At 34.3% G+C, this 27,147-nt stretch overlaps 11 protein-coding genes and 2 pseudogenes across 11 annotated transcripts, besides 2 other annotated features; 9 read left to right on the forward strand and 4 right to left on the reverse strand. All coding sequences in view use genetic code 12, as the record gives it.

The window, feature by feature from the left end:
• Positions 1-472: 472 nt before the first annotated feature.
• On the forward strand, positions 473-1,354 carry CD36_21960 (mitochondrial 54S ribosomal protein YmL7/YmL5; the record flags this gene model as incomplete). Its single annotated transcript, XM_002418628.1, has 1 exon — positions 473-1,354. The coding sequence occupies one exon, from the start codon at positions 473-475 to the stop codon at positions 1,352-1,354; it is 882 nt and encodes a 293-aa protein (XP_002418673.1).
• A 224-nt stretch (positions 1,355-1,578) lies between these two features.
• On the forward strand, positions 1,579-2,943 carry CD36_21970 (conserved hypothetical protein; the record flags this gene model as incomplete). Its single annotated transcript, XM_002418629.1, has 1 exon — positions 1,579-2,943. One exon carries the CDS (start codon positions 1,579-1,581, stop codon positions 2,941-2,943), a length of 1,365 nt encoding a protein of 454 aa, XP_002418674.1.
• An 84-nt stretch (positions 2,944-3,027) lies between these two features.
• CD36_21980 (conserved hypothetical protein) lies at positions 3,028-3,342 on the reverse strand (the record flags this gene model as incomplete). Its single annotated transcript, XM_002418630.1, has 1 exon — positions 3,028-3,342. The coding sequence occupies one exon, from the start codon at positions 3,340-3,342 to the stop codon at positions 3,028-3,030; it is 315 nt and encodes a 104-aa protein (XP_002418675.1).
• Positions 3,343-3,604: 262 nt separating this feature from the next.
• On the forward strand, positions 3,605-4,444 carry CD36_21990 (conserved hypothetical protein; the record flags this gene model as incomplete). The annotated part of the gene is made up of 1 exon (XM_002418631.1): positions 3,605-4,444. The coding sequence occupies one exon, from the start codon at positions 3,605-3,607 to the stop codon at positions 4,442-4,444; it is 840 nt and encodes a 279-aa protein (XP_002418676.1).
• Positions 4,445-4,549: 105 nt separating this feature from the next.
• On the reverse strand, positions 4,550-6,584 carry CD36_22000 (annotated as a pseudogene).
• Positions 4,550-6,584: a sequence feature (frameshifted).
• Positions 6,585-9,692: 3,108 nt separating this feature from the next.
• CD36_22010 (calcium channel, putative) lies at positions 9,693-11,720 on the forward strand (the record flags this gene model as incomplete). The annotated part of the gene is made up of 1 exon (XM_002418632.1): positions 9,693-11,720. The coding sequence occupies one exon, from the start codon at positions 9,693-9,695 to the stop codon at positions 11,718-11,720; it is 2,028 nt and encodes a 675-aa protein (XP_002418677.1).
• A 1,277-nt stretch (positions 11,721-12,997) lies between these two features.
• Positions 12,998-17,206, forward strand: CD36_22020 (annotated as a pseudogene).
• Positions 12,998-17,206: a sequence feature (Similar to S. cerevisiae NST1;~apparent -1 frameshift).
• A 918-nt stretch (positions 17,207-18,124) lies between these two features.
• On the forward strand, positions 18,125-18,688 carry CD36_22030 (rho GTPase, putative; the record flags this gene model as incomplete). Its single annotated transcript, XM_002418633.1, has 1 exon — positions 18,125-18,688. One exon carries the CDS (start codon positions 18,125-18,127, stop codon positions 18,686-18,688), a length of 564 nt encoding a protein of 187 aa, XP_002418678.1.
• Positions 18,689-19,678: 990 nt separating this feature from the next.
• CD36_22040 (transport protein, putative) lies at positions 19,679-21,064 on the forward strand (the record flags this gene model as incomplete). The annotated part of the gene is made up of 1 exon (XM_002418634.1): positions 19,679-21,064. The coding sequence occupies one exon, from the start codon at positions 19,679-19,681 to the stop codon at positions 21,062-21,064; it is 1,386 nt and encodes a 461-aa protein (XP_002418679.1).
• Positions 21,065-21,814: 750 nt separating this feature from the next.
• On the reverse strand, positions 21,815-22,540 carry CD36_22050 (phosphoglycerate mutase, putative; the record flags this gene model as incomplete). Its single annotated transcript, XM_002418635.1, has 1 exon — positions 21,815-22,540. The coding sequence occupies one exon, from the start codon at positions 22,538-22,540 to the stop codon at positions 21,815-21,817; it is 726 nt and encodes a 241-aa protein (XP_002418680.1).
• A 762-nt stretch (positions 22,541-23,302) lies between these two features.
• Positions 23,303-23,641, forward strand: CD36_22060 (cytochrome b pre-mRNA-processing protein, putative; the record flags this gene model as incomplete). The annotated part of the gene is made up of 1 exon (XM_002418636.1): positions 23,303-23,641. The coding sequence occupies one exon, from the start codon at positions 23,303-23,305 to the stop codon at positions 23,639-23,641; it is 339 nt and encodes a 112-aa protein (XP_002418681.1).
• Positions 23,642-24,157: 516 nt separating this feature from the next.
• CD36_22070 (lectin family integral membrane protein, putative) lies at positions 24,158-25,468 on the forward strand (the record flags this gene model as incomplete). The annotated part of the gene is made up of 1 exon (XM_002418637.1): positions 24,158-25,468. The coding sequence occupies one exon, from the start codon at positions 24,158-24,160 to the stop codon at positions 25,466-25,468; it is 1,311 nt and encodes a 436-aa protein (XP_002418682.1).
• A 159-nt stretch (positions 25,469-25,627) lies between these two features.
• CD36_22080 (inorganic phosphate transporter, putative) lies at positions 25,628-26,635 on the reverse strand (the record flags this gene model as incomplete). The annotated part of the gene is made up of 1 exon (XM_002418638.1): positions 25,628-26,635. One exon carries the CDS (start codon positions 26,633-26,635, stop codon positions 25,628-25,630), a length of 1,008 nt encoding a protein of 335 aa, XP_002418683.1.
• Between the last annotated feature and the right edge of the window lie 512 nt (positions 26,636-27,147).

The raw sequence follows: 27,147 nt of genomic DNA on the forward strand, positions 1-27,147 counted from the left end.
ATACCAAAAGTGTAGAAGTAGTCCAACTCAAGTAATTACAGATTTGGTCAAACAAGAGTATCTACAATTAATAATTTATTGATAAGCCGTGCTTTATGTAGAGTGGTCAACAAACATCTGTTTGCAATCCAAACACAATCGACACATACTTGTATTGTTGTTTGACAAGAACAAGACAGAGTGTTGAATCTAACACCATATTTCTGGGATTCACAAATTCCCCAAGTTACAGCTTACATTATAAATGATAGTCTTCAGCAAAGTCAAATGCAACGCATACGTTATTTCTTATATTCCCATGTCATAATCCAAGAAGAAAGACTGAAGTAAACAGTAGATATAATGTAGCACTTTTTATTCCTTTGGCACGACTTTGGTTTGGGTTTTCCTTTCTCCATTTTGTTTCGTGAGAGAAGCTCAAGAAAAAAAAAATTTTTAGCTTTGAAAAAACCCAAATCTAACAAGACCATAGATGTATACTAACTGCAAAATGAATAGGCATTTCATTCGTTCATTTTCACAAAGCAGTACAGTCTTGAGACCTGGTTACTCTACTGTAAATCCAGTACATCATTTGGTTAAAGTTGAAAAATCTAAATTGAGACCGGGATTGAAAGAACTATTACTTCCAAAAGATGATATCAGATCCGTCAAATTCAAACCAACCGAGATTTCACAAGATAGAGTCAACGAGTATTATCAAAATGCGTTACAGTCTGATTTATTATTGCATTTATATGAGCATGATGCCGAACCAATAATTGGGAATAAGAAGCGTTCTTGGGGAACAGACACACCTTTCAAATTGTATCGTCCGTTGCGAAAACCAGTTGGAAGTACAAGACCAACAAAAAATATTTATCCAATAAACAACAAGAATGTTCCTAAATTAGAGAGTATTGTTGTCCAATCATATAATAAAAATGCATTGGAATCGCCTTGGTTGAATATCACGACAAGATTGCAACTTGCGACAATTACCAATGTCAAACCTAAGATTCTTTATGGTAAAGCAAACATTTTGCCTTGGAAAGTGAGAGTAGGAAGAGCATGTGGTGCCAAGGTTGAATTGTTTGATAGAGACATGAGTCAGTTTATTAGCACTTTGACAGAATTAGTGTTACCAAGAATTAGAGCGTTCAAAGGTATCCCAAGAACTTCGGGTGATAAGAATGGTAATATATCTATGGGGTTGACTCCAGAGGATTGTCAATTTTTCCCAGAATTAGATCATTTCCAAGAATTGTTCCCTAACTTGAACGGTTTACAAATTACTTTTAGAACTACTGCACAAACTGACAACCACGCCAAAACCTTGCTCAGTTGTTATGGTTTCCCATTCTCTAAGAATTAAAAAGTCTTTTCTTTTCATTTTTATTTTGTAAATATTTGTATAGAGTTAATGTAAATAGTATTAATCTATATTTAACTGTATGTTGACTCGTGTATGTATGGTGTTTAACCAAACATTGTATGAAAAAAAAAAAAAAATGTAAACACATGCATACTTTCTGGTGAGAATAGTTGAATAAACAACTATTTTTGAATGAAATAAATTGTGGAATATTATACCCGTCTATGTCAACTAGTCAAGCTAATATAATCTCTGTGATTCATGAATACGAAATACTATATACCACTAGGATTCAACAGAAATCAAAGAATTGGAATGATGGAAAATTGACATTTTATGAGTTCAATAAGAAAATGGAGATACATAATGAAGATGGCATGCTATTAGCCACAGACTTCTATAAATCCAAACTGATATCTAATATTTTAAACAGTGTCTTGACAAATAATAATGAGTTTCGACTACCCAATTCCAATTATCTTATTCAAATTCAAGAAAAGATACGTGTTTTCGAAAGAGAAGTTAGTATAAGAGCAAAGACTAGTGATAGCCAGCAGTTGGAAAAGAGCATTATAAAGAATGGATCTATTTCAAATGGGGGAAATATAATAAGTAAAACTCCAAGTTTGGGCCTTGCGTCAACGTCACACAGGAAAATTACACCAAGAAACTTAGTCATCACAGACAGTAAAAACCAAAGCTCGTACATTAATAAAAATGTGACGAAACTGGTCTATAGTTCAATGGGAGTCACCAGAATGGATAAAGCTCATTCGCCTAAAAATAATACAACTCAAAATATAGCCAATCCGTCCAGTTTGGAATCCAATAGGAACAAGGTTCAATCAGCACCAAAACCACTACGATATCAAAGTAGTTCTAATATGATTGGCACTACTCGACAAGTCAGTAGAACTTCTGTGGGGTCAAAGATTGCTAGAAACAAGGTGCATACCAGTGAGTTATTAAACATTGATTCAAAAGTTTCCAAAAGACTTACGTTTAGAATTCCACCCCGAACTTCGACGTACTTTCAATATATATATACACCTAGGAATGAAATTGAGAGGTATGATGTTGCTGCAAATGATGTTAGCATATATAAGCCATTGGTCATTTCTGGAAATGAACCATCTGAACCAGGGGAAGAATTGATTCAAGAAGAGATGAATGGGCAAGAAAGTAAGGAAGATGGTGAAAATCAAGAGACGGATAAAAGTGTGCACAATACTTCTGAGAAAGAAATTAGGAATGATTCGACACCCAATCAGCTAAAACTTGCCGATGGGTATATTACTACTGACTCGGTGACATTTTCCGGTACCGAAACTTCTCAGTTTCCAGTGAAGAAAGAACAGCCGTTAATTGTTTCAAATACCACGGTTGATGATGCTGATATTGTTTACGATTTATCTGATTATGAGGAAAATGAGAAATTCAATGCCATGATTAAGCAAATTAAACAGACGCAGAATGAGGAGGAAAGTTCTTTTAAAGGTATCACCAATAAAAAATCTAACAAGATAAAAACAGGCACGGAAGCAGTTGAATTCTGTCTTTCTACTGATTCTGAAATGGATGAAATATAGCAACTTGAATTTCCTTTGTCGAAATACTTACAGAATAATCAAAATGGTGTGAACTTAGTCTTATATATATATATATATATACTATTACTGTCTGTTCAAGTTTTTTTGATATTCCGTCCATCGTTCTATTTCTTCTTTTTTCTTACGCTCTTGTCTCGCAATCAAAATGGGAACAGCATTAGATGTGAATATTTTGACAACAGGGAAAGAAGATATCATGCCATTTATAGCAGATACTGCTGGCAAATTGGAAATTCTAGCAAGGTATCCTTGGGCAGGTAATTCAGTATAGGTAGACGTAGGAGTGGTGGACGTTGTGTTAGATGTTGTTTCGTTGATTGTAGTTGAATTAGTTGAAATTTCCCTGATGGATTGTGGAATTATAAAAGTAGCAGACATGGTAAAACTTTGCAGTATCTATAGCTTATTATGATTATTATTAATAGAATTTAAAAAATTGATTAGAAAATGATTAGGAAATGATTAGTAAAGTATATAAAGAATGAAATGTAATTAAATATATAAAAACTAAAGCTGCAAATATCAAGCAAAAAAAAAAAAAAAACAAGGAGTTGCAAAAGCCAAAACCAGATTTCGAGAATAAATTATGCTATGTTTTATGTAAAACAAAACAATCCAAACTATTAATTATTATCAGATCATGTTAAGCCTAGTAATATTACTATTATTGATATCCCGTCAATCATTTTCATTACCTGATCAATCTCAATCTTGTGTTACTAATATGAATATTCCCTTTACGGGATATAAAATTGAATACCAACTAAATCTTCAAAAATTTGAAGGAAGTTATCATTTGCTTTATTGTAACGATAATAAATTATTATACGATGTCAATTTAAATAATTCAATTCCTTGGACATTACCCATAAATTTTAGTTCATTATCGTCTGAAAATTCTAATACTTTAGTTCTTGCTCGTCGTAAATCTTTTGCATTAAGAAGTATTCCCATTTTTATGCCAAACACTTTGATTGGATCATTATATTATGGAGAAAGTTTAGATAATATTCAATTCAGACCATTGAATAATACCTCCAGTTTACAATCAATTCCGTTATTAGCGTCAAATATATTCCGCAATTGGGTAGAATTGAATTATAAATTAAATTTTATTTATCATGTACCGATATTGACCACTCCTGGTGTCGACTCTAAACGATTTAATTTTGGGTTTTTTGAGAGTAACAAAATTGAAAATAATTGGAATAAGTATATATCCATTCAAGAAGATTATAATTATAATTATGATTCTCGAGTGTTTATTAGACATGCAATTGATAATGCGTTGGGTCATGTGAGTTTGATGATTAACGGTAGCAAATTATTAAGATGGAAATTTAATCAAATAAATATCAGTGGCAAGGAAACAGCGATTGGCGATAAAATATGGTGGAAATTTATTCTACTATCGAGAGTGATGAAAGAGGACGTGTTTGCAAATATGATTCGAAAATTTGATGGTTTTTTCAGATACTAAAAACCCCAGTTTACCATTGATATGCATTATATATAGATAGAAAATGTCTATTGAAAAAAAAAAAAAAAAAACCGATGAAAAATTTGGATAGGTAACCAAATTAACTTACTCATTAGATAAACAGCTATCATATCCAACGGCAAGCGTCATCCCAACAACAATGTCAAACATACCTCTGTTTCTGATCCCTCCAAAGATTTCAAGATCTTCATATATTGTTATCCATCCTAATTTATTTTCGTCTGGCAAATCATCACTCGTATTGTTCAGATAATATAAACCGTCACTACCTTGATAAAATTTTTTAGTTTCCGTTCCATACTGATCTTCGACATTTTCAAGAAAGGGGGTTTCATTTAAACTACCATTTAAATAATGTTTATTGTTTTTCACAGTTCGGATAATCTTCTTTTTCGGTCTGGTTTCAAATGGTCTAAACATTGCGAGTACCGGTGGGAAACTTTGTCCATAATCGTGTCCATAAATAAACTTTGGTTCAAATTCTCTATATTTCAACCCATGGTGAGCAGTGGAAACGTAATTTTGATGGAAATATATATTTCTTTTACCAATAAATTTAAACTCTTCATCATGCAGAGCAGGGTAGTTTTTATTTTTCGTGGGTGAGGTGTTTTTAAAAGTTTCCTTGAGTTTGGTCATTTTACTACTTCTGACTCTTGGTATCGACCCTATGTTCCAAGGCATGTTATTTAAATCGCGGATTTCGTGATTTTGAAAATATTGTGGATATTTTGCTCGAAGGTTGACGTAGGGGAAGAAGGCCTCATCAATTTTCTTTGGGAAAGAAACCCCATTATATGTTGTCAAGTCCTCGTATTTAACAATAGTGCCTTGATTCAAAAACTTATCCTTGGGTATGGAAAAGGTGAATTCACCGCCTTTACTGGCCGGGTTTTTCGTCACAATCATAAACGGAACTCTTGAGCCTTCTGTTAGATCACTAGAATCTCTAAAAATCAAACTGTATCCTGAAGTAGAGTTGGGTTTTATTGTAGTGGGGTCGGAGCTTACGACTTCAATGAAATAACCAGGTGCGTTACGACAATATACATGTTTCATTCCTGGGTTGGTTGTTAGGTATAAATCTTTGCCAAATTTTAATATATGATACTTCCAAAAAGGTGCGTCAGGAGATGACATGATTGATGAGTTGATACTGTATTGAGTTGAAAAATCATATACTGGGGACTTGGGAGGTAGTGGAGGCAAAAGAGGACTGGCAGAAAATAAAGGTGAGGCTCTAGTTTCTATCGTTTCAGCGGTGGTGTATGTTTTGGATGTGGATGTGGATGATTGCTGGTCTTCGGTTCTATATTGGTAAGGAGAATGGTGTTCTTCCTTGGGAGGTACTCTTGGAGGAATATCTTGTGTGGAAGCAGAAAATAAACTTGACTGGCCAGTGGTCTTACTTGACTTTTTGAATTTCTCAAAATGGATATTTAAATTTGCAAAATTAAATTTTTTGAGTAATCCTTCTTTAGGTTTTTTAGTGATTATAGGATCTTTGAAAGGGTTTTCAAATTGTGCTGTGGTATCATGTGTACCATGGGCAACTTTATCGTCAGATTCTGGTGGGTTAAAGTGGCGATAACTCGTCCTGTCATCTTTTTCTGGAGCATTTGCAACATTCACACTACCCTCCTCCACAGAACCAAATCCTGATTTCCTTTTCTGTGCTTTTGTATACGACGAAATCGATATTGCGTCATCTAGGTTTGGGTCTGGCAAAAAATCTTCTTCTTCATTTGAATTAGTAGGTAGCATTGGTGAAGGAGTTGAATGCAGGGGGCTCGCCAAATGGCGCTTTCAAATAATCGTTTTCATTGTCAATTTCGGGCGGTCGGACTGTACTTAATGTAGTTAAATCCTCTGACAGCAGTGAATATGTTGTTGTCTGGTGCATTGGAGGTAATGGCATATGGTCTGTGGGGTAGTCAACAATAGGGTTGTCGTCAATCATATGGCGACGTAATAATTTCTCTCGATATTCGCTCAAGGAGATGTTGCTAGAAGAGTCATCCCAGTCATTGCTGTCGTTGTTAATGTTTGCTGTTGGTGGTAAAAGTGGGAGTTCCTTGATATCACACCTAGTCATGGACCTACCCCATTTGTATGACATTCTTTATTCTTTGGGTGTGTTTGTAAACTTGATTTCTTGAGATACAAATTACCAAACAAAAAAAAAAAAATAAACGAAAGTATTTAGAAAAGAAACGAAAACCTCAATAAGGGATGAAACACGATTTAATCAAGAAAAATAAGTTAAATGGAAAATGAAATTGTAGAGAGAGAAATATAAATCAAGTATTGAATTGAAAAAGCTCATTTTCCAGAAGGAAACATGTGGACTATAAATAATGTTGATGGAATGAATTTAGACATCATCTGCCACTTCCTTATTCTAGAATTAGGAAATGATTACTCGCATTTTTCCTTTATTATCATGTATGTATATTATCTTTAATCACACACAAAGTCAATAATTGAACAATAATCAACAATAAAAAGCAAAAGTAGAAGCTAAAAAATTATAAACTCTTTTTTTAAACTTATTCTTTATAATTCTTTTTCTTTTTTTTTTTTTTTTTTCATTATCACACAAAAATGCGAACCAATAAAGAAATTAACAACAATACACTAACAACAATAAATCATCATTTGATTGATTGTTGTGTGTCTAATTTTGAAAACAACAAAAAAAAAAACTCTTTTTCTTTTCCTTGCAACCTCTTTTACTTTTAGTTGTTGCTACTACTTGGGTGTAATAAGTGTTATTATTCCTTGATTATTAATTAAGGCCCTTTTAAATCTCAATAGTTGCATAATATATAATACAAGCAGCATAGCATATAGGAGGCGATTCTGTACTAGTTAAAGATTTCTGCAACTCTAGCCGCAATGCAAACTATTTCCTCGTCTAACGACTTTGCAACGGAAAATACTTGCAGAAAACCAATTCTCTACTTGTTTATACCATCATGAGGATAGTGGCCTACGCTGGGTGACGTCTTTGTGAGGTTTGCATGACAATGAAAAGTAAATAAAAAGAATAACCCCCACATACACTCTCGACAATAATCTACAAAGATCATTTTTAAAAAGAGTTGTTGTCACATTCAAGTGTGTAACAATCTAATGATGGTCTCATTGAGATCTTGAATACCTTTATATGAAGTTTCAAATATTGGCAGTCCTAAAAATGAGTGTTCGTTAATACCATGGAGCTGTATTTTCGTCTATTTTAACCTCTTTCAAGTTTCTATGCCAGGTTTTCTTAAACGTTGGATAGTGGTTACAAAAGAATAAAATACCAAACTTGTTTGAAGGTGGAATGGACAATAAAATGGGCTTTACATTGCATATCTATACAGAAAAGGGGAATAAGAAGAAAAGAAATGTTACATACCCTTGACTGGTTTGCTGGTTGGTTAGTTTCGGTTCTAGTAGTAATTTCATCTTGGTCTGGGCTTTTTCACCCTGTACATAATTAGGAAAACAATATGCAGGGTTGGAAAACTTGAGAATCGCTTTTCCTCTACGGTGTCATTTTTTGTTCATAAATGTTTACAAAAAAAAAACAAAAAAAACCCTCAAAGATTGATATCGTTTAACGAATTGAATGTTTTACACACATTTGCTTATACGCTGTCAAGATACTGTTACCTTGAGATCGTCAAGACTTATCTGTTTGAAATGTACTTAGATAAGAAACGAGGTACTAAACCTAATTAAACAGATCAACATTATCTTTAAACAACAGGCTTTCTGGTTGTTAATTGTTGCTATGTACCCCTGTTAAAAACTGCATTAATTGATGGTTGGGCATTGTTTTGTTTCTGATAAGATATAGCTGCTTTAGAGTTAGCAAGTATGGGAATAACAGCAGTTATGATGGTGGTGTAGGTTCTTTGGCATTTTTTTTTCCTTTTCCATGTCCAGTAATGAAAAAATGCAACATGAACGGTGTTAACAGGACTTGATTCAATTTTAAACAACAACAATAAGGGGAATAAAGAAATTTCAGCATTTATCCAAACTAAGAAAGAATAAAAATAAGAATTACAAAGCATCTTTTACTGTGAGTGCTAATTTCATAGTAGCTTTTTAGTTGTAACTTGTATTGTATTTGTTAAGGTAATGATTAAATGCTGCTTGATTTCAAATGCCATGAAATTCAAATTGTAGTCACATATATTGTCAAATATAGTAACCGGAATAAATCACTTAACATCGCACTAATGCCAACAACAAAAGTACTAACAATGAATCCGATTGTGAGCAAGTCTCTACAATAGTATTGAAAAATGAGTGAGCAAACTGTATGACGACATGTTTTACAAGAATCGGCCTGACTTGTAGTTGAAAATAAAATGAAAGGGGGTGGTGGGAGGAGGGAGCAAAAATCAAAGATAGGAACTCAGCTTTTGCCACAATAGATAAATGATATTCTTATGCGTTACATTATTACGCATTAATGTTTAAGGTTTCTTCCATAACTTTAAAAGTGACTTCTTCCAATTTATTCTAAGATTAGGATAATCTAAAAGTTTATTCCAAATAATTAACAATGCCACTTTTCTTTAGCTTTGTTGTTGTATTTGAGGGGGAGCGGGGGTGAACTGTAGCCTTCTACTATCATATAAATTGATAAGCTTGTGTATAAAGTTGATACTACTGAATCATTATCTTTTTCTATCCTTGTTGTTTTCCACTTCAGAGATGGTTGCGTTTGAAAAAATCTAATTCAGAGTGTTTGTATACATACAACAACAGTAGACGAGAATTGTGTTCACTGTATTGTTTGTTTTTGTTATTTGGTTTTCTGAAACTGGCTTCTATATTGTTCTCATAAGAATATCTGACTATTTTTAGTACGTTTGTTCCAGTGAAAATTTCTATAGCCCAGTCCAAGGTTTTAGTTGTTCCTCGTTCGATTGTTGGTAGCCCCACTCCGTGATTGTTTGTGCAAGCTTGATACAGTAATGGAGAATTTTTTCATTGTTACACGCATCTCGACGCGGTACAAAACGGGGGAAAAAAGAATAACAACTAAAAATAAACACTATGAAATTCGACAACAATACACAACTTCAGGGTAGAGGAGGGAGCAAGGCAAAGAAAAAAAAAAAAAAGGTGAAGAATTTAAAAGAATCATGATGCTGTTAGCAATCTTGTTCTCTTCAAGTTTCTATCTCAAATCTACAGTAACAAGTACTTCTTTCAAGCAATGCCTGAACTTGATTTGGAGGAAAACAATCCTTTATTACCTCCATCACAAGTAAATGATGAGAATTATGAAGGTTCCATTTATGGGAATGACGCAAGATTTTGTCCCAACTCAAGGCAGGTTTTCAGGATTTGTTCTAATTTGAAATTGTTAATTGACAAAATAATCCCAATTTGTTTCAAAGAAGAGGAAATCACTTCTTCTAATTCGGCCATTTTGAGTGACCCGGTAATTGACTTGGTGTATCAAGCCGCAGGTGGTAAAGGTGACGGTAAGGAAGGTACTTCGTCGTACAAATATCGTGGAAGTTTGGTGTTTTGTTTATTGAAAGTATGCGATTGGTATTGGCAGCAGTCTGAATACGAATTATCCGATAACGAATTGTACTCGTTACGTGCATTGACAGCACAAACTATTGCTGCAATTGTCATTGAACGTGAAAAAAGGGACAAGTATTTGTTTTTAACTATGTTGTGTCATAGATACACCATTTGTGTTAACGGGGTGGATGCCACCCCCGTTAGTGCCTTGGAAATGGCTGTTGATATGCATTCTACTATTGTTATTGGATCTTCTGGGTATCAAAGATGCATCAAGTGGTTATGGAGAGGTTGGATCATCCAATCTTCAACTGATCCTCATTCCTATGTTTTATACAAGGGAGCAGCATCACAGTCATTTAGAACCCATTTTGATCCGGCCAGAATCAAGACTCCTTTGTATCAAAATATTTTAGAAATCTTTTTGAGTATTATTTACTTGACTATTTTCACAATTGTCGTAAATACTCACGACACCCTCACTGGAGACATTGATTTTTTCGAAATAGTGTTGTATTTGTTCACAATCGGATACATTTTGGATGAGTTTATCAAGTTCTATCACGTTGGTTGGAATTATTTGGGATTTTGGAATGCCTTTAATGACACAATGTATAGTATATTAACCGTTGCCATGTGTTTCAGAGTCGCCAGTGTTAATGCCCATGGAGCTACCAGAATTAGATACGATGAAATATCATTCAGGGTTTTGGCATGTGCCTCTCCGTTAATGTGGTCGAGATTATTGTTATTCTTGGACGCCTACAAATTTGTTGGAGCCATGATCGTTGTTTTGAAAACCATGATGAAAGAATCCATATTGTTCTTCTTTTTGTTATTTGTTGTCATTGTCGGGTTCTTGCAGGGATTCATTGGTTTAGATTCATCTGATGGTAAAAACGAAGCCACGCAAAGAATTTTAATATCATTAGTGAAAGCTGTTATTGGAGGCTCATCGTTTGAAGATATGGGGAATTTGGTTCCTCCGTATGCTTCGGTTTTATATTATTTTTACCAATTCATGTTGACGGTTATATTGATGAATATTTTGATTGCGTTATATTCAACTGCCTATGCTGCCATTGTTGAAAATGCTACCGATGAATATTTTGCATTGGTTGCTCACAAAACATTGAGATACATCAGAGCACCAGATCAAAACTTGTATGTTCCACCTTTTAACTTGCTTGAGCTTTTGATTACTCCAATTGGCTGGTTCGTATCCACCAGTACATGGAAGAACATCAACTACTATGTGATGTTGATAATTTATTCTCCATTATTGGCATATATTACATCTGACGAGTTGTCCAACGCCAGAAGAATACAATACAACCGATTCAAGGGATTGCCCGACGATGCTAATGAAATTGACACCGAGTGGGACTTGACTGATGGGTACGATGAAGATTCCACCGGGGATGGTGACAATTCTTGGGATAGAATTAGGGAAAGAAATCTGGAAATCACCGAGGAATTAAGAATTCAACGTGAAGGTGAAAGACAAGATCCGGAATTTATGATAAACACTCATCAGTTTAGTGAAAAAATTGATAAAGTTGTCAAACCAGTTGAACAAGCAGGTAAAGCTGGTGTCAATTGGCAGATTTATGAAGTCATTGAAAAGATTGACAAATTGACTAATTTGTTGGAAGTTGTTGTTGCAGAAAATCAAGAATTGAAAAAGAAATTTGAAAGTAAAGCTTAGAGTTGAAGTTTTTTTCGAAAAAGGTAATCTTAGATGGTAAAATCAAAATAATTCATGGTTATAAAGATTTTTGAAAGGGAAAAACAAACAGAGAAAACAATGTCGGTTTATTAATGTTTGTGGCATTTGATAGATAGATTAATTGATTGTTGTTTTTATTGTTTACATTAAGAAATGAACTCACTCTAATCGACATTACATTACAATTAATGGTTGTAATTTTTAAACTTATTGTGGGTTGTTGCAGATATTCATTCCCCAAAATGTTGTTTTAGTTTTTCTTAGCCGTCAAAGGAAAAGTCCTCTTCAACGAGAGTGTATATAAATAGCTTTTAAGTATTATATTACACGACATTTTTGTTTTATTTTCTTGTACTTTGCTGGGGGTAGTCGTGATGGAAAACTACTAGACTGGTTATATTGAAAAACAAGTGTAGACTTGAATTCTGTTACTAATGTTTATGATTATTCTAGAAATGCAGCAAAAACAAGAATGGGCAATGCTAAATATGTAAAAATGCAATGCGTAATTAATTTCGCCAGTGGTCATGGAGCAAAACTATCAATGTACAAATGACATGGCCACATTTTTTTAATGTGCATCACAAATCATCAATGTCCCGGATGTTAGTAGGACTGCCTGAAATCATAACATGTTTTGGAATTCCACCAATATTGTTGCAGTTTTACTAACAACTAAAATTTAATATCAGGGACACTCTACATGAAAATATATATGGTATTCTCTAATATTGCTATAAATACGGTAGCTTTTTAATTGGCTTGTAGTCGCATGAATACATTTAAACTAAATAATAAGCATCTGGTGTAAAAGAATACTTAAAAATAAAACGCCTAATAAAATAATATTACTTGAAAAGACTAGGTAGAAAGAAGGATAATATGTGAGAAAATAAACCAAAAAACTGACAAGAAAATTTTAAGGGAAAAATAGCCAAATTAATTTTTATTAGAACCACCCAAAGAGAGAGAGAGAGAGAGACAGATAGAAAAAAATTTTAACCTTTGAACACCTACTTCATTAAAACTCTTACCACCAGAAGTTAAACATAAACAACACCAATCCAATCAGTACTAGTTTTGTTAAAGTGCCACCAATACAAAGGAAAATAATTAGTTTGTATAATTGCCAATATTCAGTTAATATTACATTGCTTTAAAGGATAGGTTTCCATCCCCAATTTTGTTTTTATTTTATTGTTCTATTTTCTTTCGGATTTAATCCTTTCGTGAACTTCTTTGTATCAGAGAAAGGCATGTCAGACATAATGGATAGGGTAGATAATTCGACAAGAAAGTTTAAATTGGGTGATAATATTCACTTTGAGATATCTTCATCGGCAAATATACAGGGGAGTAGCAATCAAATACACCGAAAACAACAGCAACTGACAAATTCCAACCAACAAGAACATTCTCAACAAGCTCGACATCAACTGGGCCAGTCAACCACTAATACCACTTCGAGGAAAAAAAGAAAAAAGCATAAGAAGAAGAGCAAGATTTCTACAGTGCAAGCCCATTTGAATAACCCTGAAGACGACTACCCCACATCAAGGGTTATTAAACAGGCGCCAAATGGAGATGTGATAGTTGAAAGTTTGGATGACAAAGACGAAAGCCATCACCATCACCACCATGAATACAATGAGCATGACGATAGTTGTGAATACCATCCTAATAGTAAACCTAATACCCGAAAAAATTCTTCCGTAAATGAAAGCACTCATAATAAAATATGGGATAGTGCGTCCATTGAAGAACAGGAGCGATTAAAAGAATTTTGGGAATCGTTGGATGAAAGCAAAAAATTAGACTTGGTTAAAATTGATAAGGACTCCATAATGAGAATGTTCAAGAATGAAACTAGACATCATTTGCAACAACAACTACTGCTTCTGCTGCTGCTGCTGCAACAACAGAATGTGTCTGTTACAAATGCCAATGGTACTAACAGTAGTATTAATAATAATAGTAATACCAATAATGGCAACAACACTAATTCATGTGCTTGCAAATATTGTGGACGAAGAAATAGTATTATTGAAGAAGAATTGGAAAGTATCTATGACAACCATTTTGATGATATCATAGATTTCATTCATGAGGTACGAGATATAAATGATTTAAATGCTTTGCCAGGATTATTGTTTGGTGGATTCCATATGTTGGAAGAAGAGCGAAGATTACAAAAGCGACAACAAAAGTATAAAGAAAAATGGAATCATTCACATCACTCTTCTAGTGTACTGCCCCAACCAGAATCGCAAGATCAGAACCAATTGAAAAAATCCTCTGGTCAAAATGAGACAAAAACAATTTCCATTGAAGATGAAATGGACAAGTTTAAATCTCATCTTGCAAAGATGTCTATTCTGAATAGCCAACTGAATCCTAATCAACTATCAGAAATTCATTTACAATTGAAAAATGAAGACGGAAACTTGACAGGCACAACTGAATCTCAATTATTTAATAAATTACTAGATCCAAAGTTGTTTGAAGCCTTGGAAAATATGGATTTAGACAAGATGAAAGAAATGTCCAAGATGGATCCCAAAAACTTGAATAATGTCAATATTTTGGAAAAGGCAACCTCATTAAGGGAAATTGTTCGTGATTTGAATAATGCCGATCGATCAAGTCTACAAAAAGGGATTTCTCATGTTTCCAATATGGGCAAATTTTTTTCAAATCTTGCCACATTAAATAATGCAAAAAGCTTGCCAGAAGTTGTTGCCTCTGGTGGATTAGATGACCAGCTATCCAAAGGGCTATCATCATTTGCCGAAGATCTATTGAAAAATGATGGTAACTCATTCATTGGAATGATGGAAGCACTTTCTGAATCTAGAACTGCCCGAGAAGAATTATTGAAGGAAACAGCGATATTGCAAGAGCCACAAGAACAAAAACTGGTTTCAATGGGCCAAAATGAACAACTGGGTGATGTGTGGATCGATGATGATGACGATAAAGTGGATGTAGAAATACATACATGTGATAACCCCAATCATCATCATCACCACCATCACCATCACTCCCGCCAGCTCCACAACCACCAGCAATGTCACAATCATAGACATAGACGTCGTTTTGAAGAATTAGATGATGAGCATGATCAAGAAGATGAAGATGAGGAATTGGAAGATGATGAAGAAGATTATGGTGATGAATATGACGATGACGATGAAGAAGAAGACGACGATGATGATGATGATGATGAAGATGATGACATTGAAGATGAAGGTGCAAGTGATACTGAATCTGAAATATCAGAAGAAGAAAAAATGCAAGAAATCCGTCGTTTGTTCTTGATACAAGTAATTAAACTATTTCAAGAGAGATTGAAAAATGCATATAAAGAAAAGTTGTCTCAGGATCGAACTCAAAAATTGATTGAAGAACTAGAGGCTGAAGAAAATGCCAAAAAGGAACGTGAATTGAAAAAGTTGAGACAAAAGGAAAAGGCAAAAGAGAAGAAGCGGTTACAGCAATTGGCCAAAGAAGAAGAGAGAAAGAGAAAGGAGGAAGAATTAAAGGCTAAAGAGGAAGAGCAAAGATTACAGAAAGAAAAACTAAAAGCTGAGCAGAAGAAACGAAAAGAAGAAGCAAGGTTGAAAAGAGAAGAGGAAAAGAAAAAGAAAATTGAAGAACAGAAACGCAAAGAAGAAGAACATCGGAAGAAAGTCGAGGCTCAACAGAAACGTGAAGCTGAAGCTAAAAAATTGAAAGAAGAACGTAGACGGAAAGCTGAAGAGGAGAGAAAGCAGAAAGAAGAAGAAAAGAAACAAAAAGAATTATTGAAAAAGCAAAAGGAGGAAGAAAAAAGACAGAAAGAATTATTGAGGAAACAAAAGGAAGAAGAAACCGAGAAAGAAGCAGCTAGAATTAAGAACAAACTGATGTTAAATGATGATGATGAGCTTGCAAGGCAAATTGAGGCTGAGAAATTCAAGTTGTCAGCAGCTGTCAACACTGCCCTCCCTGCATCCACTTCTTCTGTGTCAGCAGCGGTTGCCAATAATCCATTATTGAATCATTTATATCCGGGATCAGTTCCGACTACACCTTCTACAGCTAGTTTGCCAGCGTTGTCGCCGTTACAGCCAACCTCTGCAAAGCTCGTATCACAGCTGTTTGATCAGCAACAACAACAACAAAAGGTACTGCAAGAAAAATTTTCTCAGACCAGCAACACTCAGCTGCCAAATCAACAACCACATTCGTCGATATCTTCGTTTCAATTTTCATCAGAATATAATCCTAATGCTAATGTATTTCACAATAATTCTTCGTTATTATCTCATCCTTCAATGTTGAATTCTCCTCAAACTGCTTCCACCAACTTGTTGAACGGGAACTCTCCAATAGTACCAAACGTAACAGCCAATATTTCTTTAGGTGCCACTAATGCTAGTAGCTTGTCCCCTTGGTCAAGTAAGTCCAGATTGAACTCATTGACTAATTCTACACAGCCTTTTATTGGTAGTAATCAATTTGCTCAAGCCAGTGCTGCAAGTTTCAATGGTGCAGGAAACTCTGTACAACAGAGTAGTAACTTTAGTCCATTCAATGCATTCAGTGATCCTTTCCTGATACTTTCAAAACAACGGGTCCAACAGGTGTAAATTCTAATATTTGGTTGAACTCAAGTAACATTGGTAATAATAGTAGTAACCAACTGGGAATCAGTGCACCAGCTACAACTTCAACTAACACTAGTTCCCGTAATAATTCTATTTGGGGTAATACTAATTCCAATAAGGTTACCGAGCCATCATTATTGAATAACAGCAACAACGGTGGATTGATGTCCGTTGAGAGTAATGGCCTTTGGAACAGTAACGGTGGCAATAATCAACCTATTCGTTCTTCTAGCGTCACTGGTATAAATAGTAACTTGTCAACAATCAATTCTATCAGTTCCGTGGACATTGAGTTGATTCAATCTGCGGCATTTAACTGTTTTCAAATATTACAAAATAGTGGCCAGCTAGAATTTGGTGTCGCTCCACTAATGAGATTATTCCAAAATGTGAAAACTATTTTAAATAAGCCAAGTTTGACGGTCAATCAATTCTTAAATTGTTGTACTATCAATTCAAGTGTTTACCTGTTTTACCTCAAATATGATGATTTTGGTAATGTTACACATGTTGAAGTGGCATACAATAACGTTCCTAGAGCTTCTCCTCCACCACCAGGAAAAGTTGTCCAGAGCCAACACCACGTTTCTCTGCCATCATTTACTGCTGGAACTGCGTCTTCGTCATCATTAGCAAAGAGTAATGTGCCTCTAGGATTTATGAATAATGGTGGATCACCTACTGGATTGTTTAATGACATGAATAGTAGTCATGGTGCAACTTCGTTCTTACCTCCAATTGGTGAGTTGTCTACTAATGATATGGGTAATTCCAACGTGGGTAATAATGGATTTGGCCGTAGGTTATGGAATTAAGAGAGAATTTTTACTTTTTTGTGGTCCTGTCTCTAGTATTTAGTTTAGGTTCTATATGTGTGTTTCAACAATCTTATGGTATGTGTACTTGTTTGTTACTTGTAGTTTTCGCTTTGTTCTAGTTACGAATGTGGTGGGCAGTACATATATAAACTATTCAATTTGTGAATTGTAAGAGAAATGAAGAGTTAAAGTCTTCGCCCTGTGGCTATTGTTGTTGTCTCTGGTTGGAGTTTGACAGACAACACAAAATACAAGATACTATTTTTAGGAAATGTAAACAAAAAGTGAGTTGTGTTTGGATTGGTTTGTGAAGTTTTCAGAATTATGACTGTTAACGAAAAAACTGCCATTAGCTATTCAAACCGGTGAAAGAAGTCAACACGCTTAAGAGCTGATACAAAGCATGTAAAAAAAAAAAAAGGACATAGAGGTATGTTTTCTTGAATCTGAGATCCTGGCACAGGTCGTTCCAGTGGCCGCCACCTCCCCCCTCCCTCACTCAGACCAGACCAATTCCATAGCTCAAACGAAGAAGAAAAAAATAAAGTAAAAACTCACAAAAAAAATAGAACAACAGTGTTTCCAAAATAATATTTAATTGTTCACTTTCCCTTTATATTTTCAATTCAACATTACTTTTTCTTTTTTTATGGGAATATTCAAAGTCTCATTTAGTAACTTAACAGACTGTGTGAAGAAGAATATTTCTAGAAACCAATTAAATTGACAGTAGTCTGATTATGGATCATAACACATTTCCAATTATATAATTTCAGCCCCTTCTCCAAATCATTTCCCCCTTTTTCTACTCCTCCACAAATATATATATATATAGACATTCACATAATCAATCAAGAAAGGCATCTATAAATAATAGCAAACTAAGAATAACTCATAGAGATCTCCAAACAGATAAATGTCAGAACCAGTTAAAAGAAAGCTAGTTATTGTTGGAGACGGGGCGTGCGGCAAAACATCACTACTATATGTGTTTACTCTTGGTGAATTCCCCACTGAGTATCATCCAACTGTGTTTGAGAATTATGTCACTGATTGTCGAATTGATGGCAAACCAGTAGAATTGGCATTATGGGATACTGCTGGTCAAGAAGAATACGAAAGATTGCGACCCTTAAGTTACAATAATTCCCATGTTATTTTGATCGCCTTTAGTTTAGATACGCCGGATTCGTTAGATAATGCTCGAAGTAAATGGGTGGTTGAAGTGAAAAAATATTGCCCCAATATTCCTTATTTGTTGTGTGGTCTCAAGAAGGATTTGAGGACGGATGAATCCGACCGTGTTAATTTTGTGCAATTTGATATGGGACAAGCCATGGCAGATGTCATAGGAGCTAAGAAATACCTTGAGAGCTCAGCATTGACAGGTGAAGGTGTTGATGATATTTTTGAGTATGCAGTTAGAACCAGTTTACTAAAAAACGATAAAGCCAATACTGGATGTTGTACCATACTATAGATTAAGTTATTCCAGTTTGTCATTGTTTCACGAAATATGCTGATAATAATCTCTATAATAGGCGTTATTGGTTAGTTTTCTTCATATACTACATAAACATAAATACATGTATTTTTATCGAAACACGAAATTGTTGGAAGCATATGCCATAAAAAAACGAATGTAAATCATAGAATTAAAACATATTAAACCAACAATGTCGAGAAAATTCCGTTGTAACCTCGAATCGTAATTTGAATTGAAACCAAGAACACAAACATATCTAGCATATTTTTTCTGAGATCGATAGTTCCAAAGTAGAACTTGATGCTAATTCTCTTCATTAATTAACAACGGAGTTTTAAAGCCAACTCACGAGCTGGTATACATATTTTATTGCTTTATGAGCCGACAGGCGTTGTATCTCCGGCAATAAGTATGCTGTTTTTTTCTCTCCAAGAAAGCGACAATAAAAGAGAGGGGTACTAACGGTTGACAAGTAATTTTGGGGGCGCACCAGTTTGTGGGTTTAACTTTGGGGGCGGGAATATTTCCCATTATTAATTGTGGTGGTTGGTGTGATAGAAAGATAAGAAGTTCTGTTTTTTTTTATTATTAAATTTTATTCTACATACTGGTCGGAATTTAGCATTTGGTCTTGTATGGTTTCTTTACTCAAAAGCTTCATGGCTTTATGTTATCAGATGATGTGATATGAAAGAGTATTAATACTCACAGAAGTTACTGTAATCAAGTTCGAATTGCAAAGCCTCAATTTGTATATATACACACTTTTTTTTTTTTACTTTAATTTAATTGCATACAGATGCCGCAATTAGACAAGAAAAAAATAGTGAAGAAGAAGAAGGGGGTTGAAAGAAAAAAGAAACTGAATTCTCAATTGTTTCTCAATAATCATTATCTTACTGTTCTTTTTTTTTTTTTTTTTTGATTTCATTTAGATAATTGTGTTGCTTTCCATTCATAGCTTATACACTTTAGCTGTTGATAATGTCTAGTTCAAATCAAGGTGCACCTAATACGGTGCTAAATAATCAACCACTAGTTGCAGATCCAGTAGTCATAACTGATGAGAACATTTCCAACCCATCATCTGCCACAGTTACACCCGATGTTGAAACTCCATCGAATAACGACAACCAGGATCAACTTGATCAACTTAAAACTGATTCTATAGATTCGTTTACTATAGAAGAACAAGACTGGGAAAACGAATTCTTCTATCAGCCAAACTCATCCCCACTTCAAAAAATCAAGTATTCCACAATGTGCTTGTATTCAAAATATATAAAGCCAAACTTTGGATTGTCTCTATTGTTGCTATCGCAATTCTTGAATTCTATTATGGTGACAACTTGTAAGTTATTGGTCACGGATAAGAACTTTAACACTCCGATCCATCCGGCACAAATATTGTTTGTTAGAATGTTCATCACATATATTTGTTGTCTATTATACATGGCAATCACAAGATCTGTTCCTGATGCACCATTTGGCCCTAAACCAATTAGGAAGTTATTATTGTTGCGAGGATTGGTGGGATTTTTTGGTGTTTTCGGGATGTATTTCTCATTGCAATATTTGAGTCTTTCCGATGCCGTAGCCTTGACTTTCTTAGTGCCAATGGTGACAGCATTTTTGGCATTTGTCTTGTTACACGAAAAATATTCAATACTAGAAGCAATCTGTTCAGTTTTCTCCTTGGCTGGCGTTGTATTGATTGCCAAGCCAACTTTTATATTTGGCAATGAATCAAATAAAGAAACCGGGAATGACGAAACTATCGAGAGCTCATCCAGTGAAAAAAGAATTTTAGCAACCATAGTCGGGTTGATTGGTGTTTGTGGTGCGTCATCTGTTTATATAGTCTTGAGGAAAATTGGTATGAATGCTCATCCATTGTTGTCGGTCTCATACTTTGCATTGACATGTTGCATAGTGACGTTTCTTGCTATTTTGGTGATTCCCAGTTTGACATTTGTTTTGCCAACAAATGCTTATCAGTGGATTTTGTTTTTCATCATTGGCTTTTCAGGATTCTTTATGCAATTCTCGTTAACTGCTGGTGTTCAAAGAGTTAAGGCTGCCAGAGCCTCCTTGATGGCTTATTCGGGAATGATTTTTGCTGTTGTTTGGGATTTGACGATATGGCATCATTTTCCTGGGATTTTGAGTTTTTTGGGGATTACATTGATTATCGGTAATGCTATAATTATCTTAAAGTTCAAGCCTCAACAAGAAGAGACAAATAATAAACCTGCTGATGATATCGAAAGAAATGGCAAATACAACCGTGTTGATGATTCCATTACTATGCAAGACTTTATAATAACAGATGATGATGAGGAGGAGGATGATGTGGGTGGTAGACCCTAGCCTCGTTTCGTTGTACTATGTTGTGTCTTTAAATTACAATGGACTGGACGTTCTTATATACTTTTATAGATATAAATACAATTTTTGCCTTTTATTTATTTCATTATAGTTGATCCGGGAAGTAAGAATTAAATCAAAAAAAATAAGCCAGGTAAACCTCCTTTTGTTGTTCACTCTAACCAATCCAATTCTTGTTTGATTTGTTTTAATTGAACCAAGTTGCCATTCATTTGTAAGTCAACATCTTTCACGTAATTGTCAAAGTTGGTAGTCAATTGGTTTACATTGGTGATTAGCTTTCGTGAATTGTTTAGATTTACTTCAATATAATCTAACTTTAAGAAATCATTTGATTTAGGATCTGAGGGTAAAATTCGTAGTTGATTTATCCATTTCAAATTTGATTTGTTATTGCTGCTGGTGTTGTTGCTGGTAAATTTATTCTTGTTAGTGTTTGTATTGGTAGAGACTATATTTTCACCCATGGCTAGAGTTAAGTTTTAGAATGTGGTGATGGTGGTGATGATAGTACGATTTTTTTTTTTTTTGTTGTTGTGTTTTGGTAAACGATATGTAGTGGATGTACGCAAAAACTTCTCCTCCTAGCTGCTTGTGCATAAGTTTTGCAGTATCAGATACACCATCAAACTCTTCTACAAGTAATACTCTAATTTGTAAATCGCTATTGTATACTCTATATATACCTCTATTCCATTTATCTTCTACTAGTTGAAATAATAATTCTAGCATCTAGAGATCAGCACATTGCTCAGCAACTGGTATCGTGAATGCACCTGCTAAGAAGATTGATGGTTCATCAATATTATGATGTTCATAACTCAACGTTCCTACACCACCAGCATCCAAAATCAATTGTGGGTTGACATTCAATTCACGTTGAACCCATCTAGCACCTAGACATCTTAATACATGACCGTGAGCAACGACAATAATATCACATGGATCTTGTTTGGCAATTGCTTGACGATGCAACTCTCTAACTTTTTCAATAAATCTATCCAATCTTTTTGCTACATCATAATGCTGTTCACCCCCTTCGCAGCCATCACTCCATATGGACCACTTGTGATCTTTATCATCTAACCCTTTCTTTTTTCTTAATTCGTTGATTTCAGCACTGGTCAAGCCTTCATAATCACCATAATCCCATTCTCTTACATCTTCATCTTTTTCGATTGGAATTTTATCCTTAATTTCTGGGTCAACGTTTTCCAACAACAATTGTAAAGTGTGTTGTGTTCTTTTTCTTGGTGATACAAAAATATGACGTATATTCTCTGGTTTGATCATTTGTAAATTATCAGGTCCAATTAGGGCCCTACCAGTGTTTCTCATTTGTTCGACCCCAAATGGAGTCAAGTCAATATCGGTAGTTGAAGTATGTTGACCGCTTTTTGACCATTCTGTTTGACCATGGCGGACAAAAATTAATCGTGGATAAGGAATTTTTGCCATTTTGTAAGGTTTGGGTTTAAATGGTGAATTCAATTGCAAAAAAAAAAAAAAAAAAAACAAGATTCCCAGAAAGAAAAAAAGAAAAATGGTGTATGGTGGTGGAAGTTTATGATATTTATGTATCCTAAAATTCAGAGCAATTAAGGTGAGTTAAGTTGAGGATATTTCTAAATTACGTAAGGTCAATTGGTGCTTGTTTTATTCAGGTCTAGCTTTTAGTAAGAAATTACTTATGAATCAACTCTATTTTTTCTTTTGTGTGCATTTTCAGTCCTCCCCAGATTAAACCCTGTATGTGAAAAGACTGCAAGTGAACCCATTATTGGGGACTAAAAAAGGAAACACTTATTGGATTATATCAAAAGGTCCTATTGCAAGACGCGTCATCTTTCTAAACCAAAGCAATCCCCAGAATTAGTGTGCTATAAATTTTTGAAAATCTGATTTGATGTATGTGGGAATTAGAAGGAAGATATACTAAATTTTGCCAACGCAATAGTTTACCATGGTTAGTACTTTATTTGAAACTCGTCTCAACTGAATCATCGACTTCTGGTTTGTAATTGTCACGGCTTTTTGTTAGTAATTCCTGGGTCCTTTCAATGATTAATAATGTAATATAAAGTGGTTGGTTTTAGGCGACTACACACGACCAAAGACAATTTACCCTGGTTCTTTACCAAACAAAAAAAAAAAATATTTCATACACAGAAAAGAGAAGTAATCCTTAATCATCGAACAAGTACCTTTTGCATATAGACAATGTCATCGAAACAAGAAATATCCAAGAAAATAATATCATTGTTAAACACATTACCAAAGGAGAAATTGAAGCATTATTCTTCATTCAAAGATACTCAGATAAAAAGATTTTCCGATTTACAAAAGGTCAACCAGATATCTGAACAAGATTTGAAATTACAATACATTGCATTGAAAAACTTGTGTAATGACAAATATCAGAGATATTATGAATTGGATGACAAATTACTAAGACCAAAGGGTAACCCACACTATTATGAACGTTTAATGAATGAAATCAATGGTGAAAAGAAGGAAAATTTGTTTAGTGCTCTTAGAACTGTGGTATTTGGCAAATAATAGTGGTGAGATTTTGAGTTACGTGTACATAGAGATGTATTTAATGTAAATATGCAAAGACAATTGTCTTAGTTTTATTAAATGGCCAAATTTTTAGATAGAAACTTTATTCTTTAATTTGGTAAATAAACAAATAAATAACCGAAAACGTGTTTGATCTGACATGGCCAATCGTTGAATTTATCCATTATAAGAAGGAAAAAGCTTTATTCGTTTGTACCTCCTTTGTAAAGGGGACTCATGAATGTGTCACCATGGTTGTATTCCACTAGTCTTTGAAAAGTTAAGCAATCGTTGAACCGATGATTGTACAAGCAAAGCCGTGAACAATCCCAATACCGAACGAAGGAAAAAAAAAAAGTGTAGAACATCTGCGTAAGTTGTTGAGATCAAACTTCCATTATTTCTTTTGTGTATAACTTGTCGAATTTTTTTTTTTTTTTTTCGTTCTCTCTAACCACCTTTAACAATATTCAGTTAGTTGTTGATCATTTTACAACACATCTTGAAGTTGCAATGTCGCTATCTTATACCATTCAAAGATCACGACCTTTACAATCATTGTTAGCAATTTTTGCGTTTATTTTATTGTATGGGATTTTTTACACAGAATGGTTCTCGTCAATCTTCTCCAGTTCTTCCACCTATACTCCTGAAGAGATCAATTCATTGTTACAAAATAAAGCATCGCAGATTGTGGCCTTAAAAAAAGTCGAATTGGATCCACAAAGAATTCAGCAACCGTACTTGGATGAATCCCAATTCCATATCAAGAATTGGAACTCACAGGGTAATTTATTAGTCAGAAATCATGATTTTATCAGATTGACAGCAAATTCACCACATCAAGTATCAAATATGTTTAGTAAATGGCCTATACAAGCGGAATCTTTTGAAATGGAATTGACTTTCCACATTCATAACCCCGATGTCAAGCATGGATTAGTGGGAGACGGGTTGGCCATTTGGATTTTGGATAAACCTTCCGATATCGGTGATGTGTTTGGAATTCAAAATAGATTTAATGGGTTAGGTATCATGTTGGACACTTTTAAAAATGGGAAACGTGGACAATTCCCCTATGTAAATTTGATGCTTGGAGATGGGAACACAATGTATAATAAAGCCACCGATGGATACGAGACTAGGTTAGCTGGTTGTATAGCTAAGCAACTCTTAAATCCAGATTCCAAGGAAACAAAAATGCGATTGGTCTATATCAAAAGTGGCTATTTATCAATTGATTTTAATTATTATGGCCATCACGAGCAATGGCAGAACTGTGTCACGTTGACCGATGTTCAATTGCCAGAAACAAAGTATTTAGGATTATCAGCAGAAACTGGTCAATTAGTGGAGAACGTTGACATTATTGAGAACAGAATGTATGCGTTGTATAAACCAGATAATACGTTTGTTGAAAGCATTGACGAATTGCAAGAATTGATTCGTGAACAAAATGAATATGACAGCGAAGTTTCATCAGTTGCTCTGATAGTCAAGGAAGAAGCCAAAGCTAAAGAAAACAAACGAGGAGGAGGAAGACATCGTGCTTTCAAGAAAAAATTAACTCGTGAAAGAAGAAAATCCTTGAAACGGTTGGAAATGGCTGAGAAAAGAATCAAAGAACAAGAAAGACAATACCGATTGAAAAAGTATGGTCATGAAGATATTAATTTCATAACTTATTGGTTCGGTAAATTCTTGGTTTTGGTGAAGTACATTTTGTATTTGTTAATTGCTGTTGTTATTGTATGGTTTGCGTTAATAATATTTAGAATCCAAAAACAAAAACGCAAACTGAAAACTACAGGTTTATTGGATTAGAAAGATTCCTTTGATCTAGCATAAAGCAGGAACAAATAATAAATACTAAATAAACCTCATGCATAATAAAATTAAAGTTAAAATAGTTATATATATAATATTAGTACAACCTATTAAAACACCAATACTTTGCGGTAAATGCCTTTTCGTTTGTCGTTTTTAATGTCTTTTATTGATCTTGCTTTTGTCGTTTTGTTTGGTATCACTGTTAATTAAATCGATATCGTCTTTGGCAATAGTTAACATTAATCCAAATGTGTCTCTGGAAACATTTAAAAATCTGTACAACTTTTCCTTATACCAAGAGACTGTTGGGTTGAAAGGGTTCAATTCAAATGACGAATCTAAAATTCTAAACCCATGAGCGTACAATGATTTCTCAAAAGCATTGTCAAATGAATAAGCATCTATGGTGATTAATATCGAACTATTTTCTGGAGGAGTCTTTAAATTTTTCAAAGTAAGAAATTCCTGGTATAATTCTCTGGCCCGGACAACTGCCCAATCAATTAAAACTTCTTCAAAGTTAACTTTTTGAAAGACCTTTCTTACATGAATCCCAGTGATTCTCACGACAAAATTTGCTGCACTTGACTGGGTTTCATCCACGGCTAATGTACAAATAGCAATAGGTGAATCACGATAAACAATTAATTGGGTGTCTAGACTTTTTCTGGCTAATTTCTTGTCTTTGCCATTTTCATTTTGGGAATATGATTTGATGTCAAATCCGAAAATATAATCACAATACTTTTGTGCATAGAATTTTGAAGTAATAATCCCCATATCTTCTCCAACTATATAGGCTAGAAATCCAAAGGAAGCAAAAACACTAGCAAACAACGGGAACGCTGTGAAAAAGGAGAATATAAAATCTTTCTTTTCTCTCATCATAATATGGTAGAACTCTATCAAATTATCGCTGATACTAATATAATCCCACAAGGCATAGCCTACTACCACGGGAAGTACTGTTGTATAAACCACGACTGAGATTGGATGCCATAAAACATACTTGGTTAATTTGGCTTGTAATTGCTTGTAACGATCTCCGTGCAAAACAATGGCGGCTTTTGAAAACTCCGGTTTCAATGTTGTCTTAGTCAACACTGGCGCTGCATTAGCATCTAATGGTTTGTTTAAATCTAATTCTTTTTGAACCACCATTATAATCGAAGATATAGTCTAACAAAACAATTAAAAAAAAAGGGAAAGAAAAAAATCAAAGAGATGATTTAAACTTGAAAAATTATTTCCCATTTTAGCCCCACAGCAGGTGTGGGCTTTTAAACACACACACACACACTGATTTTGCAAGAGCCAATCCAAATGGCAAAAAACAAAAAAAGAATTAATTGGAGCACGTGGTTGATTTCTCATTTGGGAGCTAAATGCGGCTTTTTTAAAACAATGTTCTAAAGAAGATGACTCTACATAATTTGCAAAAAAATAGAGATGAGCTGCAAAAAAGTCTCTAACTGATTTCATTTCCCCTGTAATGGTTATTAATGACTGTTATGGCTAGAACAATGGCAAATCGAATAGATAGAAAGTTAAATTGATAAATTCCCATCCCCAAAAGCGCCAGTTCTGTGGATAATTGTTTACCAAAACAGTGGTAAAGATCAATTAAACAAATATTATCAAGAACAGAATATTATAATAGGGTAAATAAATGC

Source organism: Candida dubliniensis, chromosome 2 (genome assembly GCF_000026945.1).
Source record: "Candida dubliniensis CD36 chromosome 2, complete sequence".
NCBI lineage: Eukaryota > Fungi > Ascomycota > Pichiomycetes > Serinales > Debaryomycetaceae > Candida > Candida dubliniensis.